The 16,321-nt window shown below is 34.6% G+C and overlaps 2 protein-coding genes across 2 annotated transcripts; one reads left to right on the top strand and one right to left on the bottom strand.

The window, feature by feature from the left end:
- Positions 1-82: 82 nt before the first annotated feature.
- On the top strand, positions 83-8,090 carry LOC115454639 (NAD-dependent protein deacetylase sirtuin-2). Its single transcript, XM_037438191.1, has 7 exons — positions 83-308; positions 378-632; positions 3,131-3,337; positions 3,519-3,668; positions 4,000-4,192; positions 4,344-4,530; positions 4,636-8,090. Exons 1-7 carry the CDS (start codon positions 194-196, stop codon positions 4,948-4,950), a joined length of 1,422 nt encoding a protein of 473 aa, XP_037294088.1. The 5' UTR covers positions 83-193; the 3' UTR covers positions 4,951-8,090.
- LOC115454503 (DNA repair protein RAD51 homolog 1) lies at positions 8,087-16,148 on the bottom strand. The gene is made up of 6 exons (XM_037438193.1): positions 15,806-16,148; positions 14,795-14,994; positions 14,187-14,334; positions 13,255-13,463; positions 9,632-9,761; positions 8,087-9,258 (listed from the first exon to the last, which is right to left on the bottom strand). The coding sequence occupies exons 1-6, from the start codon at positions 15,887-15,889 to the stop codon at positions 9,013-9,015; spliced, it is 1,017 nt and encodes a 338-aa protein (XP_037294090.1). The 5' UTR covers positions 15,890-16,148; the 3' UTR covers positions 8,087-9,012.
- Between the last annotated feature and the right edge of the window lie 173 nt (positions 16,149-16,321).

Here is a 16,321-nt window from a genome sequence, read left to right as displayed (position 1 = left end):
TTACGTTCAGAAACAAATATGATTTTGATATCGTAGCCAACAACAAGTTCAAAAGTTAGTTTACTATATATAAAATATTATTTTAACAAGTTGGGTATGAATACACTTGCATATTGGCGAGTGAATTTGTTACGTAATATAATTTAAAATAGACGATGGACTTTGATTATTTCTATCGTAACTAATTCCGAGAATGCGCGTTATTTATCTGTCAAATAAACCGTGGCAAAAGTGGACAAAGGTTTCAAGACGCAATTTTCTGTTTTTACGTAAAATGTCCGCTAATTCGCCTCCAGGGAAAAGTGATGGTGAGTGTTATTCCTATAAATAACCAATATAAATAATAATCGACAAAGTGTACAAGGCTGTGTTTTTAGGAGAAGATTCATCTGATGTTCCGCCGACTATCCCGCCAAATCCTATAGAGAGCTTGGGCTCTAGAATTCGCGATTTGGATGTTGATTCGATCCGACGATATTTGGCTCAGAAACTAGGATTTTACGAGCCACCAGAACCCCCAGCGCAGGTCGACAAAGTCTTGGATGAGGTCTCCTTGGACGGCATAGTAAATTGGATAAAAAGTGATAGATGCAAAAATATAATAACGCTATCAGGAGCTGGCATATCGACTTGTAAGTACCTACCCATAGGTTTTCATGATTAAATCGTAATTCACCAAATTCTAAGTTTTAAAATTATAATAGTTCAAAGTACCAAATAATTAGGTTTTTTAATATATATTTTTTGTTATTATCTTGATAATACCGGGAATACACACTATTCTGCTCAGAATATCATGATACTAATTTGCATAAATATCTGTGAAGAATTTATACCATCCCAAAATATATTAGCTTACATTTATGAATTTGTAAAGTGGATATTATTTATACTTAAATTAAGTTTTATTCATAAATTCTACAATTTTGAATAATTAAAATAAGTACAGTAACAGTTCTTTATTTGTGGGGGTTACCTTCTAAAATTATGCTGCGAATTCAGAAATTGTAATTTGTATGGAATTTAGACAAAACATTCAAATCTAAAAAAAATAAAATGTATGTTTCTAACAATATTATTATGAGGTTTAGGCAAAGATTGATTACTAAACAACAGTATGGCATTTTTAGTGAAAATGATATGAAATGGGTTTATATATTTTCATATTGTCGTTGGAATAGAATGTCTATTGTAAAAGAAAAAATGTATTTGAAGCCGCATAACAACATCTAAAATAGTTTTTACATTGAGGTTCAAACAATGCATTCCTGGTAGACCATAAAAAACCTTGTAAATGTAGTTTATTGAGTAACAGAAACTTCAAGAAATATTAGGTATAACTATCACCTTTTAAAACAGGTTTGAAAATGTTGTTATTGCTTGTAGACAAAGCAACTTTTATATTTTGCTCTATCAAGAGCCATGTGTCAGAGGCGAGAAGCTTACTCTGTTAATCGCCAATTCAACAAACAACCTAACCGCTCCTGTCAAATTCATAAAAACGGTCCAATGGAAATAAAATTAGTTTGTCATACTACAGGTATAGAAAGTTTATATAAAGGCGTTAATCCATAATCAGCCTTGATATGGTGGTGCCAGTTCATCACATTTTTTATAAAATCTGTCTAGGTACGAGGCAGAAATACTCAATTGGCAATGCACATATTAGAATATTGCAGATTTTTTTTAACGAGTATATTTTGTAGTAAGTATATCTTGGTTGCATCTTTTTCCCACGAATAGTGAAAATGTAAATACAAAAACCATGAAGAAGGAGCGTTTAATGTATTAATTGTTGATTATGATCTCAGCTCTTGAATATTTTTTTATTTGTTTTAACCATGTTTTAAATGAATAATATATTTTCATATCGCTTGAGAGCAAAATCACTTTTTGTTCTTTTATCAGTTAACCTAAGCTTATTAGGAACACAACAAAATTCCTTTGGGATTGTAATGAACACCTTTTTTTTGTTATTGCTTAGAATGAAGATCAGCAAGCCATTTACCTGATAGTAAGCAATACAGCCGCCCATACGCAGTAGAAACACCATCCAACCTTTGAATTGCAAAGTATTGTTTGGTATTCTACTGTGCTTGCCATCCTGAGACATGAGATGTTAAGTCTTATTATGTCCAGTAGTCTCACTAGACATAATACAACTTTGCCCTGTCATCCTCAACTTTTCTTTGCTGCAAATAAAGCTGGCATAAAGACTCTAAAGCAGCTAATGATATATTAAGTTATAATAAATACATGAAACAACTATAGAAACTCAGATTACAATTAATGTAATGGCAACAACTTTCCATGTTTGTATCATATTCTGGATTCACATGGACCATTTTGATGGCAATTGTAGTAATCAAGATTTTTATAATAAACAAAATAATTAGGGTAAAAGATATGGTAAAGATGAATACATAGAGATAAACACTGTAATAACTGTCTATACAAAATTTTGGTCAATACAAATATGAATATATATACTCCAAAACTACTCAAATAATTGTCAAAAAAATATTATCTTTTGGATTAATAGTTATTGATTGTAGTGTTGTGATAATTTTTATCTATAATGTGGGATGATAACAGTAAACAAAGCCATATGGGTTACATAAATATCACAAACAAAAATTTTAATTATTTATCTGACCAAGAAGTTATGGTTATTTTTTTTATAATTTTAATATTTTCTTAAATACAATTGTATCATCGACATGCTTATATTTTTAGGTGTTATAAAAAAAAAAAGCATCAAAAGGTGGATTAAATATACAGTTGAAGCTAGTTATAACAAGTAAATTAGGAAGTCCCATCTGAAGCTCTAAATAAACACTTATGTAAATACATCACTTCAAGGACTATCGGTTTAAATGATCAATGATGTTTAACAGCTATAATCACCGTTTGTCATAATATTTTTCTTGTAAACAAAAACTTTTTTTTAATTTTTTTTTATCAACTGACTACAAAAAAGCAAGAGATTCTCAATTTGATATAGGTTTTAGATTGGGTGGTCCCTTCAATGACGCTATAACCAATTTTGGCTGCATTACAATGATTATGGCATGGTAAAGCAGCTATATTTTGAGCAAATAATACAAACTACTTGGAATTATATTTCCAGCTGCTGGGATTCCGGATTTTCGTAGTCCTGAAACAGGATTGTACCACAATCTACAAAAATATAATCTGCCTGATCCGCAAGCAATATTTGAAATAAATTTCTTCAGGCAAAACCCAAAACCATTCTTTACACTAGCAAAAGAATTGTTCCCAGGAAGCTTCAAACCAACTATATCACATTACTTCATCAGATTGCTACATGAGAAAGGTAATTGTAAAAAACAGTATTTTTTTATATCCAATTAATAGAAATAGATGTCTTTTACCTAATTAATTACATGTAACAAAAAATTTTTTTTTTTTTTTTATTATTTAGTGTTTTTCATAGGAATTATTAAAATATATTTAGGTCAATGCCCAATATATTGTGTCATAATCAAACATTGCAGGTCTGCTGCTGCGTCACTACACCCAGAATATAGACACGCTAGAAAGGGTGGCAGGCATTCCAGCAGATAAGTTAGTAGAAGCACACGGCACTTTTTATACTGCACACTGTCTTGACTGTCGCAAGGAGTATACACTTGAATTTGTTAAAGGTATGTTTAGTTGTTATATTATGGATACTTCTTTAACCTACCGTAATATGTGGAATAAATACCAAGTGTGGGAATGGTGTCATATGTGGGCAACACAATACACTTTTAAGGATCTCGCAGATTTATTTTGAAAAAAAAATTGCATGCACCGCTTTGTGTCCAGCCATATCGGAAGAACTATATGTGGACATAGTGTGTTAAAAGTCCTTAATGGTTTCTCAATATGGCAATGAACACCAAGCCTTTTTATTTACCCTTAATTGTGTTTATAATAATGGACATACAATTAGAAAAAGGCGAAACTTATAGCATTATTTTTTTTTTATTTTAGAGCGCATATTCGCCGATCAATTACCGATTTGCACAGCATGCCCTGGGATTGTGAAGCCAGACATTGTCTTCTTTGGAGAAAGCCTCCCTGACCGCTTCCAAGAGTGCCTTCAACAAGATTTTGAACATTGTGATATGCTAATCATTATGGGTTCATCGTTAGAAGTGCAACCATTTGCATCCCTTATTGATATGTAAGTATCATGTTTACTTTTTTTTTTTTTTTATGATTAGTACTGACTTTAAAAATGAATCCTAAAACCTAATATCCTTCCTTTAAAATGTAACAATTTTTATTTTTAATACAATTGTACTATATAAATAATATGAAATATTTTTTCCCAGGGTTCCAGACTGGTGTCCAAGGCTGCTCATCAACCGTGAAAAGGCTGGGACGAGATCGCCGTTGTATCGATTGATAGGGCTCGTGGGCGGTGGTTTGCAGCTGGACGAAGACGCTGTCAGGGACGTGGCGCGCCTGGGTGATTGTGATGAGGGGTGCCAGGATGTAGCCGACAGACTTGGGTGGGGGGTGAGTGGTACCATAATAAATGCTGTTCCACATGAAAATGGAACCTGAAATTTTCAATTGTCATTGTGTGCAATCATTAAACTATAATTATGTGGAATTTTCCAGGATGAGTTGCGAGCCATGGTGGCACGCGAGCACGAGCGCCTCGACCTGGAGAACGCGGCTTCTGCACCGCATGCGCATCACTCACCGCACGCAGCGCATGTAGCGCACGCGCCGCATGTACTACACGCACCGCAAATACTACACGCACCGCACGTTCCGCACGTGCCGCACGTACCGCCCGTACCGCACGCACCGCACGCACCGCACGTACCGCACGCACCACACTCTCCGCATTCTCCGCATTCTCCGCACTCTCCGCACTCGCCGCACGCCGCTACACCCGGCCCCAGCGACAGCGCCGATCCTAAGCTCTGAGTTATACATTATTCCCTCGTAATATTTAGGGTTGAGGACTTCGTCTCTTCAACGTGCGACTTGTTTTGCATCGCTGTAAAGTTCATTGACGGTGCTTCAGATGCCTGTGATTCATGCAATAATACAGCAATAAAAGCTTGTGATTGAGTATACTTTAGATCTCTTCCAGTTGGGATAAGGTGTGAGAACATCAGTTTTTAGATTGTCTACGACTGCTAAGTCACAATATAATTAGTTCTTTTAATAAGGTAAATATAATATGGGTTCATGACATAAATCACGATTGCTTATAAAAAATATCAATGATAAAAAGCCTTATTAAATTTTGTATATTGTATCACTAGAACTATATAATCATTTACATAATATATAAACTTTTTGTAATGACATTAAAATATACCATAATATATTTGTTAGAATTTAAAAATATTTTTGCAAGTACGTCGCATGTTGATTGAGGTATTACCATAAACTTATTGTTCCTAGACCCTACGTACGTGTGGTAGGTACTTATTTGAGTGCGCCGTAAATTCTGATAATAAAATATTAAATTTTTAGTCACATGACATTACGAAAATATATCAAAAGTATATATTTTTATTAATTTGATTCCAGACACAAAACTAGCAATATTATAGTTAATTGGTATAGGTATTTATGATAGTGCCTCGTAATTTATGAATTTATAAATAATTTATTTTAATTTAGTGCTTGTTTCACAATTAGATGGGGTGTGATGTAGTCTAATTATGTTCGTTAAACGCATAACTGCGGCACATAGCAATATACTGTTCAATATAAAATTATATAAAGGAATGGGAAGTGACTGAATTAGTTTCGTTTCTCCAATAATTATAATTTAAGCAATAATACCCAATTTCGCGTAGTTTTTAAATATGTCGCCTATATACAGTATATGAAGTACTTAGAATTGCCAGGTTCATTTGCTTTCAAAGAAAATAGTTGCCATATATCAACCATAAAATATTAATTGTATTATAATGAAAATATATCTACTTGTTTGTTTGAATATCTGAAGATTAAACATAATTGTTTCAGATATAAAAGTAAAAAGCTACGGAAAATTGGGTTAAATGTGCGCGGTTATGTCATACATTTGTGATTATTGTGTTGACATATTTTAATTTATTATTATCCAATGTATGATCATTTTTTAAAAATATATCCGTGAAATTGCATTTATACTTTAAAATCGTTTGTCTCCTCTTTCCATTAATCTTATTTTTATTTTACTTAATGGTTGTTGCACACTAGCAACATAAGGCGCAAGACGCAAATTATCAAAGGGAATACAAATACTACGTAAGACAAATTATGATCAATTAAATGGGTATAAAATAAATAATCTATAAACATCAGCATTACACAGCATATTTTGCTGGTGGTAGGATATATTTTATATCAGTCCGGATAGCGACCACCATACGCAAGGTGCATAAAACATGCCATAGTGGCCCACGTCAGTGTGTCGCGTTCCGGAATCAGCCTATGTAAATCCAATTCCAACAGGCCGTCAAAATTGTGTCGAATGCTGAAAGGTAAATTGATATTTACCCCTCGGCAGACACAATTTTGACGAGAGACAAGAGATGATTCTCTCGTCTTACCATCAGACGCGATGGGGTCACTTCGCACATTAAAAAAAACTTGAGGTGGTTTTGCAACAAAAGCCTTGTTTCATTCTCTTTACGGAGACAGCTGACAGACAAACTGAGTTGCAGCTCGGAGTAAGGAAGTTGGCGGTGTGATACCTCCGTGTCACACCGTCAACTCGGAAAGAACGTAAAGCTGTTCGTCCTGCGCCTGATCTCTCTCCGGACATGTCGGATTGCTGTCTCACTGTATTGAGAGTGTAGGAACAGAGAGTGCATCTGTGTATTGCGCACACCCTGGTGCAGTACAATATCTCCTGCGTACCTGGCTGTTCTCCGTTGAGATTGGCCGCCGTGGCCGAAAATTTGGCTAGGAGGATTCATACTGCGACAAATTTTAGTGTTCACTTATACAGTCAGGTCCCTTAGAACGTCCCAAAAAACGCAACTCGCAAGCCGATGTCGCTTAATTTTCATGTTTGCGATTGGTCGAGGAATCAATGCGTCAATCACGTGTTAGTATTTCAACCAATTACAATGAAACGATACGGGGTCGTGGCAAATTTTTTTTTACCGTTCTAAATACACAACTATTATGCGTGATAATTGGATGCATTTATTTAAGATATTTCTTACTGCTAGGTTTCTCACGGGAGTGTCCGCCTGGGTAGGTACCACCGCAATGTCTATTTCTGTCGCCGAGCAACAGTGTGAAGTCACTGTTTTGTTCCTATTTGAAGGACATTTTAGCCAGTGTAACTACTAGACATAATAAGACTAACATCTCGTCTTTCAGGAGGGCGACCGCTGTAGAATACCAAACTATATATAGGGTGATTTAAGATTTTCCAGGTTCTAACACAATTTTCTCAACTATTAATAAAAAAAATGAATATTGTTAGTGTGAAATGGCCATTAGAAAAGTAAACAAAATATTAAACGTGTCTTATGGTACAGATATGCGTATACTATTTGTGTAAAAAGTTTACATGATGCAAATGTGAACTGAATTCATTAATATAAACTTTATATTATAATGTTTTTAGGATCAAGACTACATTATGGATTTACAACAATGAATATTGATTAGTGTTAAATATCTCGTTCCTTGGTGTGAAATTTTATAAGTGCTGTCCAATTTCTAATGTCTCATAGCTTTGAAAATATTAACACAATCTTCCAAAAAGTGATTAGATGTCCTCTTATACAGTAATAACTATAGAAGTGTTCAATTTGTTTGTATCATGTAAACTTGAAATATAATCTGTATGTTAAATGCCTAGTGGTATATTTATTTTTATAAATACGTAGATGTGTTACAGTGAAGCCAAAAGCTATACACTCTATATAATGGGTGCATTGTTCAGCAATAATTGTTATTAAGATACATATTCCATAGATTGTTTTATATTTTCGCTAAATACAAATGTTATAAAATGTATTGCAATAGAATCATATAAATTATACCGTTGAACTGAAATTATATCCTGTGCTTACATTTTGTGGAATAATAAAAAGCATAATAAATAAAAATGTGTTTTATTTCAACCAACTTATTTACAATACATTCGCGAGTTAGTGATTAACTGAAATCATTTATCATGTTAAAAGTAGCTACAATAAATTTACTTGTAAAACTTAATTATTTAGGGACTTGTCTCACCGGCAACGAGGAAGCGACGTACTATCGACTATTTGATGACTCGACTTAAAATAGATTTAGATTTTGTGTGAATAAGATACATTTATAACTACACGACAAGAGCTATCACACGAGAGCTGTTTCGTCCTCACGACCCTTCTAATAGCTTCGGTCTCGCGAAACACTAAAGCCGTTGGTCCTGCGCCTGATCTTCCGGTTTTGTTGGATTACCGCCTCACTGAACTATGAGAGTGAAGGATCAGAGAATGCATCTGTATATTGCGCACACACTTGAGCACTATAATATCTCCTGCATAGCTGGCTGATCTCCACTGAGATCGGCCGTCGTGGCCGAAATTCGGTTAGGAAAGACTCAATAGTTACGTTCCGAGTGCCAATGAATGATGGTATCGAATAGTTGTTAGTTCGCTCATGCCAAAATCACTGATGTTTCAATCCACGCCCAGTCATGGCCGTCTTGAGCCGAGATTCGTATCCTGTTAGTTGGTTGCACTCAACATCATCACTCAATTTCAAAGGGTTGCGTCGGCGATGAAACAAGTGCCTTAAGGTACTTATTGGTATTCGTATTACACGTGTACTTATCATAAATGCCCTAACTGTGGATTTGTATGCCAGTTTTGTTGATATTTCTTTCGACGACATAAATATTACAAATGCCATTCTGAAAAACCAGTCTGATGAAAATAAAAGTTTTATTATATACTGTACAATCTATTACTGGAATATGATCCCAAAAGGAAACACGAAAGATCTAAAATTCAAATCCATTTCCACTGTCACAAATTATTCCTTAGCATCAGTAACGCCCTCTGCACTTATAGCAAACATGGCCTCCGTCTCGGGCAAGCATGGACTATCATATATTTTACACACTCTGTTATCGCCCCGCCCTTTTCTCAAATACAGGCGAGTAGTCGACGCGTGCGCAATGATGTGTCCACCAATCGGCTTCTTAGTGTCTGCATTGAACACGCCCACCGCGTCTACTTGCGCCACAACTTGATTCGTTATTATTACTGCCACGCCGAACTGCAAACAAAGTTAGTAATTTTACGGCGGGTTTCTAAACGATCCCAATTTTAATCTTAGATCCGATCTCGAAAATAAACCAATCAAAATAAGTAATTTATAGGGAGGTTAATAAAAAATGAGTTCTGATTGGTCCCTTTTTGCGACGGATTTCGAAAAAATAATTAATTATTAAAAGCTGCGGTTACTAAGTTTAGTATTACCTAATCCTATGAACTGCAGTTAACAAATTTTATGATCATTGATATAGCAATAACATTGGGAATTGTTAAAATAATTTAAACTTTGCCTAAAGAATATTATTTCCGATTCTTATTTTACATAGTTCATATTAGTTGTATACTCGTAAATGACAACATTAAAATATACAAACCTCATCAGCGAGACGAAGCAACATTCTCATGAATCGTCCAAGATGCAATTGTCTGGAATTTAATTCTCCGCGGCCTGAGTAGTCCGTTCTGTATAAAGCTGTAGCACTGTCCACTATCAATAGTGAGTATCTGTAAAACAATTTAATAATATCAGCCTTGTATTATATACCACTGCTGGGTACGGGCCTCCTCTACTACTGAGAAGGATTAGAACCTAGTCTACCATGATGGCCTAGTGTGGATTGGTAGACTTCACACACCCTCAAAATTCCTATAGAGAACATCTCAGGTATACAATGTTTCCTCACGATGTTTTCCTCCATCGTTAAAGCAAACGATAATTTACGAAGAATACACACATGATTTGTAAAACAATATGCTCACGCTTTAATACACCAGTCTCAAAAAGGGCTTCGTTACACAACGAGAATTTTAGTATAATAATAATAATATCAGCCCTGTATTATATACTTTACCCACTGCTGAGCACGGGCCTCCTCTACTACTGGGAGGGATTAGGCCTTAGTCCACCACGCTGGCCTAGTGCGGATTGGTAGACTTCACACACCTTCGAAATTCCTATAGAGAACTTCTCAGGTATGCAGGTTTCCTCACGATGTTTTCCTTCACCGTTAAAGCCTAAAAAGCGGCGATAGCCTAGTTGGTTGTGGAACGGTCTGCCGAGACGAATGTCCGCAGGTTCAAATCCCAAGGGCACACACCTTTCATTTTTCTAAAAAAATTATGTGTGTATTCTTTGCGAATTATCGCTTGCTTTAACGGTGAATTTTAGTATATTTCCTAACAAATTAAACGAAATACAATTGGAAATGGAGCCATAAGGGACATATTGTTAGTACAATTAGCTACCTCAGTTTTTTTTCACTTGACCCTACGTTTGTTAGCCTGGCAAGGGCCGGCATATACAAGCACACCGGACTTTTGGCGTTCACAACCCTTATATTTAATGTATACGATTTTAGTCATCCACTGCGGAACCTTTTTCAGACATTGATTTATTTATCTCCAAAGATGCAAACTTATTTTATATTTTTGTATTAATGTATAAGAATTCTTTAACATCTCCTTATGGACATACATTAACAAATGTATTTTTTTTAATGTCCTAACGAACCTTCGATTTCGGCCACCTTCGGCATAAGTGAAGACCGAAATAAATTGTCATTTTTGGCAAATTGCAATATAATTTCTGTCACCTTCTAGTGAACTGCAGAAGATATGAATCTTCAATTTTGAAATTTTAAAATAATCTAAATTATTAACAGTAGCTTCTAGCCTATCCTGAACAAAATTTCTTTGAGTATTTAAGGCTATGGTTATAGCTTAGGCTAAGGCCTAATCCCTCTCAGTGGTAGAGGAGGCCTGTGCCCAACAGTAAGACAATTTATAATACAGGGCTGATATTATTATTATTATAGATAAATTTTGTGGCGATAATTAATTAATCAGCTTTGGCTACAAATCTACCTTCAGTCAGACTCTATTTGAACCCAATTATGGCAAAATATATCTAAATATTTTATATGCAATAATTCCGGATGATATTTTACTATTAAACCAAACATGCAGAGATCTACTTATATTCAATTCTACATCCAGCAACTGCCGAACTCAATGCAACCGACAATGGCTGTGTAGCTAGTATCAATCTTGATTTTATTAGCGAACGTGAATTGCGTAGAGCGGTATGTCGACTAAAAGCTTCCCCAATTAGTGGACCTGACGCTATACCAGCATTCATAGTGAAGGACTGTTATCTAGCACTTGAGGAGCCTCTCCTATGTTTATTCAATTTGTCACTTAAAAATAGTATATATCCCAGTAAATGGAAAGTTTCAAGAGTCACCCCAGTACCAAAATGCGCCTCATCTCTGAATATCACTAGTTTTAGGCCTATAGCAGTTCTTACAGTATTTGGAAAGCTCTTTGAATCTGTAATAAATCATTGTATCTCTCCATTAATCAGTAACTGCTTGGTTGACTCACAGCATGGTTTTCGTCCAGCGCGATCTACTCTCACAAATCATGTCAATTTCGTAGACTATGTTAGCACAAGCATGAGCGCAGGCTCCCAAGTCGACGCAGCATATTTAGACTTCCGTAAGGCATTTGATCTTGTCGACAATGACATCCTGTTGCAGAAGATCTCATCTATAGGTTTTTCCCCACGTCTCCTTACATTTTTTGCTTATTATCTCAAAGACCGAAAACAATACGTTAGAATAGCACACTATTGTTCTCAACAATATTATACTCGTTCTGGTGTTAGTCAGGGAAGCACTTTGGGACCCACATTATTTTTGATCATGATTAATGACCTACCCAACATTTTACGCAATGCAAAGTGTTTAATGTTTGCTGATGATATTAAATTATTTATGTCCATTTCGCATGATAGTGACAGTGATGCGCTGCAACGTGATATTGATGCTGTTGCAAGGTGGAGTGAAATAAATAAGCTACCACTTAATTCTTCTAAGTGTAACATTATTACCTTTTCACGTTCCCGGAAACCACTTACAATGACTTATACACTAGGAGGGGTGATCCTTGATAGAGTTACATCTATACGTGATCTAGGAATTATTATTGACTCCAAACTAAACTTCCATGAGCACATTATAAGCACCTGTAGAGCTGCTCACAAGTCATTAGGCTTCATTATCAGAACCTCCGCGCATTTCACAAATATTAACGTTCTTAAATTATTATATAATTCCTATGTAAGAAGTAAATTAGAATATAATGCTATTATATGGGATCCCCGTGAAAAAATGTATACTCTCATGGTGGAGAAAATACATAAAAAGTTTTGTCGACACTTATATCTTCGGATGTATGGGTACTATCCATTTTATTTCCTTCACTTTTGTGACTGGGATGGTAGGTTATGATACGTTGCAACTCAGGCGCAAATTAGCTTGCATTTTACATTTTTATTTACTTTTGCGGCATAAAATTGACAATCCATCGGTACGTGAAAATATTCACCTATACGTTCCAAACCAGTACATTCGGGCCGTTGGGCGGAGAAGACACCATCTCCTCACTGGTCCAGCTGTTTGGCATCTTACGCAAACAAGCAATACTCCCACCGCCAAGGCTATAGCTTTATTAAATGCGTATCTTGAGAGTAGGCCGGATGCCGACATATTTGTCGATAATAGTCACACCATTTATAAAAATGTGTATTTATTTTTAAGTCATTTTGTTACTTAATTTAAGCATCTTACTTAAATTTAATAAGCTGTTCCCATAATGTAGAATGTAAGTAGTTGTTTTTTCTTGATAATTTTTATTGTTTCGTTTTGTTTTATTTTGTCTACTTGTTGTTTTTTCTTTTTGTTTTTTTTTTTCACTCAAGCGTCTTGGTGTATTTCCACTGTAAGCTTTTGTGATACTTAATTGATAAATAAATAAATAAATAAATAAATAATTTGACAACAATGTGTGTGAACCAATCTACACAATTTTTTTGAACATAAAAAATCCCACTATAAGTTGTAAAGTTAAAAAGTCGTTAGTACATTTTGGTATAACTGGATCCAATGATTTTATAATACAGCTATGAAGCGAAGGATCAATATCATGGTAACTTTACCTAGACTCGGCCATCATAGCGCATGCCTGAACAAGCAGTTGTGTCTGGTGGTCTGTGTTGTAAGCTCGAGCATACGCGACATTGTCGAGCACGGCGGCGCCCTCCATGCCGTACCGCGCCGCGACCGCCAGCAGTCGCTCCGGACGAAACGTACCCTCCGTGTCGATGTACATGCATTTACCCTCTCCTCCTGACTGCTCTATTGGCAACTAGAATAAAAATCATGGAATTAGTGTTCACATGTACTTTAAACACAATAGTTATGAGGAGGTTTTGCTACTGTTTAATGTCTATGGGCAGTTGTGTTGCTAACTGTTTATTCATTTGAAATAAAAATATGCAGGATAGTTTTGAGATTGTGTTATTTAATGAAACCACATACTTATGTAGCAGTTTACAATAATTTACTCTAATCATAGATGTCAAATAAAAATGTGTAAGTTTGGAACAAAACAAATATAAAAAAATGTAATTTTATTTTAAGGAATCCTAATGCCACAACTATTACTACTCTAAGAGAATTTGTTGCAGCACATCTTTCAGAAATACACTTATGAATTGATAAAAAAAAATCCAAATAAAATTGGGATTTATGGTGCAAATATTTGTTATTCATGGAAGATTTTTGGCATAATGTTGGCAAAGATGAGTATGTGGTTTAATTTATTAACACAATCTCAAAATTACCCTGTGTAGGTCTATACCAATCTGTTGTCAATAAATAGTTTACCCAATAATATAGTTATTTGTAAAAAAAATTACATTGTTCGTAAACAAGTAAAAATACAGTAATGTAAACTTTGCAGCTCAGCACACACTGCATTATTTATCTAAAATCTGTGGTAAAAAGGCAGACATAGTTTGAAAAATTACATACAAAAGATTATTATGAGTTGCAAAACATTGCAATTAACATAACATTATATTATTACCTGACAGGTCACAGCTAGTGTGTGACACAATTGAGTTTTCCCAGTACGGAATTCCCCAAATATCTCAGTAATGGATCCTGTTTCTATACCTCCACCCAACAATCTGTCTAGTTCCTTGGAACCCGATGTCAGTTGAATTATTTCAGCCCTGCAATATTAACATGTTGAAAATGATAATTATTATTACAAACTGATTATTTAATTTTGCAAGTATGATAGAAAATTGTTGAGTATTCTCTGCACTTTTTCAAATATGTTACCTGAATAATCCTGTTATTGTAAGTCATGTAATAAAATATAATAAATAAGTAAGATTATATCAATGGTTGAAAGGCAAATTGACTTCAGCATAATTTTTTGCGACACTAAGTTTCATACATATTTAACATCAGCTCTTTTTTCTATGTTTTTTCTTAACCTGGTTAAGAATTATCATAAAAAAATTTGCTTAAGTCAATAAACCTTTCAACTGCCAATATGAAAATAATAAATACACACTGATCAATCATACCTTACTAAGAACTGAAGAATAGATGAATTTGTCTTTTACTATTTTTTAAAAATCATTACAAGTAATAAAGTTCTTGTTCATGATAGCATTAATTTACCTTTTCTGATGGAATTCAGTAGCTGTTGTGAATCCCATGGGGACCAGTTTAGAAGCTTCTGATAGTATTTTGTCAGCTTTCGCCTCTGATATGCCTTTTATGGTGATGAGCCATTTCTTAGGGGCGTATGCAACGGACTCAACCGTGTGGTATCCAGCCTCTTCCAACTTTTTGATGTCACCTGATGTTATCCCATTTCCCTTTGTGGAAAAAGTTAAATATGAAAATATTATTGTCTGTGTGTTACACACAAACAGAAATAGAAGCTTGAATTACATGGGTATTGTGCTGTATACACTACTGGATAGATTATAGAAAAATTCTATAAATGTTGCAAGATGCATTTGGCTAATTTCAATTTCAGGCATTCAATGAGTTAAGAAAAGTCTTGAAAATATTTTCTCAAAAAATATTTAAGCCAGCTTTAATAATAACCAGTTTCATGTATAAAAGGTATTTTATACATGAAACTGGTTATTATTAAAGCTATTTTATGGGATAACTGAATCATCGTTCAATTCTGTCTGTGTAAGCCTAAAAGTAGGTGATAATATCTTTAAAGAAATTTTAAATCTTAGAAAAGATGGGACATTCGTAGGGTAAGTTCAGACTTCTTTCTAACAATGCTTATAAAGCTAGTACAATAGGGTCCATAAAATCAAGTAGAAGTCCCAATTACTGATAAGAAGAGCCAAATCCACCGTTTTTATTTCACTGCACACAGCACATTTGTTCTTCGTCATAGCATCAACTGTAGTGTATGCTAACTACTATGTAGATAAACTACAATATAACTATAGTTCCGAGATATTTTTTTCCTTATACGATCTTAGCCCGTATCCGATCTTACCCGAATGCGCCTATAATAGTTATTTGTAAACAAGTTTTCACTTTGTTTAGGTGTGAAAATCCGCAAATGAAAAAAAATATATATTTGTTGGCTTATTTCAAAATATGGAACTACGCACTAAATGTATTAGGAAATAAAAAAGCGCAAGACAGACTTCTTACTTCTAATTTGCTGATGAGTTGTGGCCCACATTCGTCTAAATCCTCGTCTACTGAAGCTGTCGCAGCTGATGCAGTCGCACTCATTGTGAAGTCTGTTTACCAATATCACCGATACATCGGAAACACTAACATTCAAAGATTACACAAACTTCTTTATTCCTCCTGATTGTTTAATTATGTTAGAAATGAAGATTAAATTCATTCAATGTAATGCTTCTTTATTTACAATATAAATCACTTTTCCAAGCTTCTAGGCCAGACTTTTCAAGTTTCAACTTTGGCTATTGTGAATTGTCAAAGTTTAAGCCATGATGTCAAACTTCCCTCCATTTTGTAATCAGCCAGTTCTAGAATCTATTGTCGAATAGAGATCATTATAACTCTAGTTTATTGGTCTCTGATTATAACATCGACTATTATAAATTATTTGCGACCAAAGCCTAAATAACATAATTTATGACTGATTATATCTTGGGCTACTTCAGTATTCACATATAAATATTTATGAAATACGGA

Source organism: Manduca sexta, chromosome 13 (genome assembly GCF_014839805.1).
Source record: "Manduca sexta isolate Smith_Timp_Sample1 chromosome 13, JHU_Msex_v1.0, whole genome shotgun sequence".
NCBI classification, from domain to species: Eukaryota; Metazoa; Arthropoda; class Insecta; order Lepidoptera; family Sphingidae; genus Manduca; species Manduca sexta.
This window is presented reverse-complemented; position numbering and strand designations above follow the sequence as displayed.

Coding starts and splice junctions, on each gene's coding strand:
- LOC115454639 (XM_037438191.1), top strand. CDS start 194: ATGCGCGTTATTTATCTGTCAAATAAACCGTGGCAAAAGTGGACAAAG. Junction 633..3,130: donor AGGAGCTGGCATATCGACTT/GTAAGTACCTAC, acceptor TTATATTTCCAG/CTGCTGGGATTCCGGATTTT. Junction 3,669..3,999: donor TACACTTGAATTTGTTAAAG/GTATGTTTAGTT, acceptor TTTTTATTTTAG/AGCGCATATTCGCCGATCAA.
- LOC115454503 (XM_037438193.1), bottom strand. CDS start 15,889: ATGAGTGCGACTGCATCAGCTGCGACAGCTTCAGTAGACGAGGATTTA. Junction 9,762..13,254: donor GCTATGATGGCCGAGTCTAG/GTAAAGTTACCA, acceptor ATTGTTTTACAG/ATACTCACTATTGATAGTGG. Junction 9,259..9,631: donor TGCTTCGTCTCGCTGATGAG/GTTTGTATATTT, acceptor CTTTGTTTGCAG/TTCGGCGTGGCAGTAATAAT.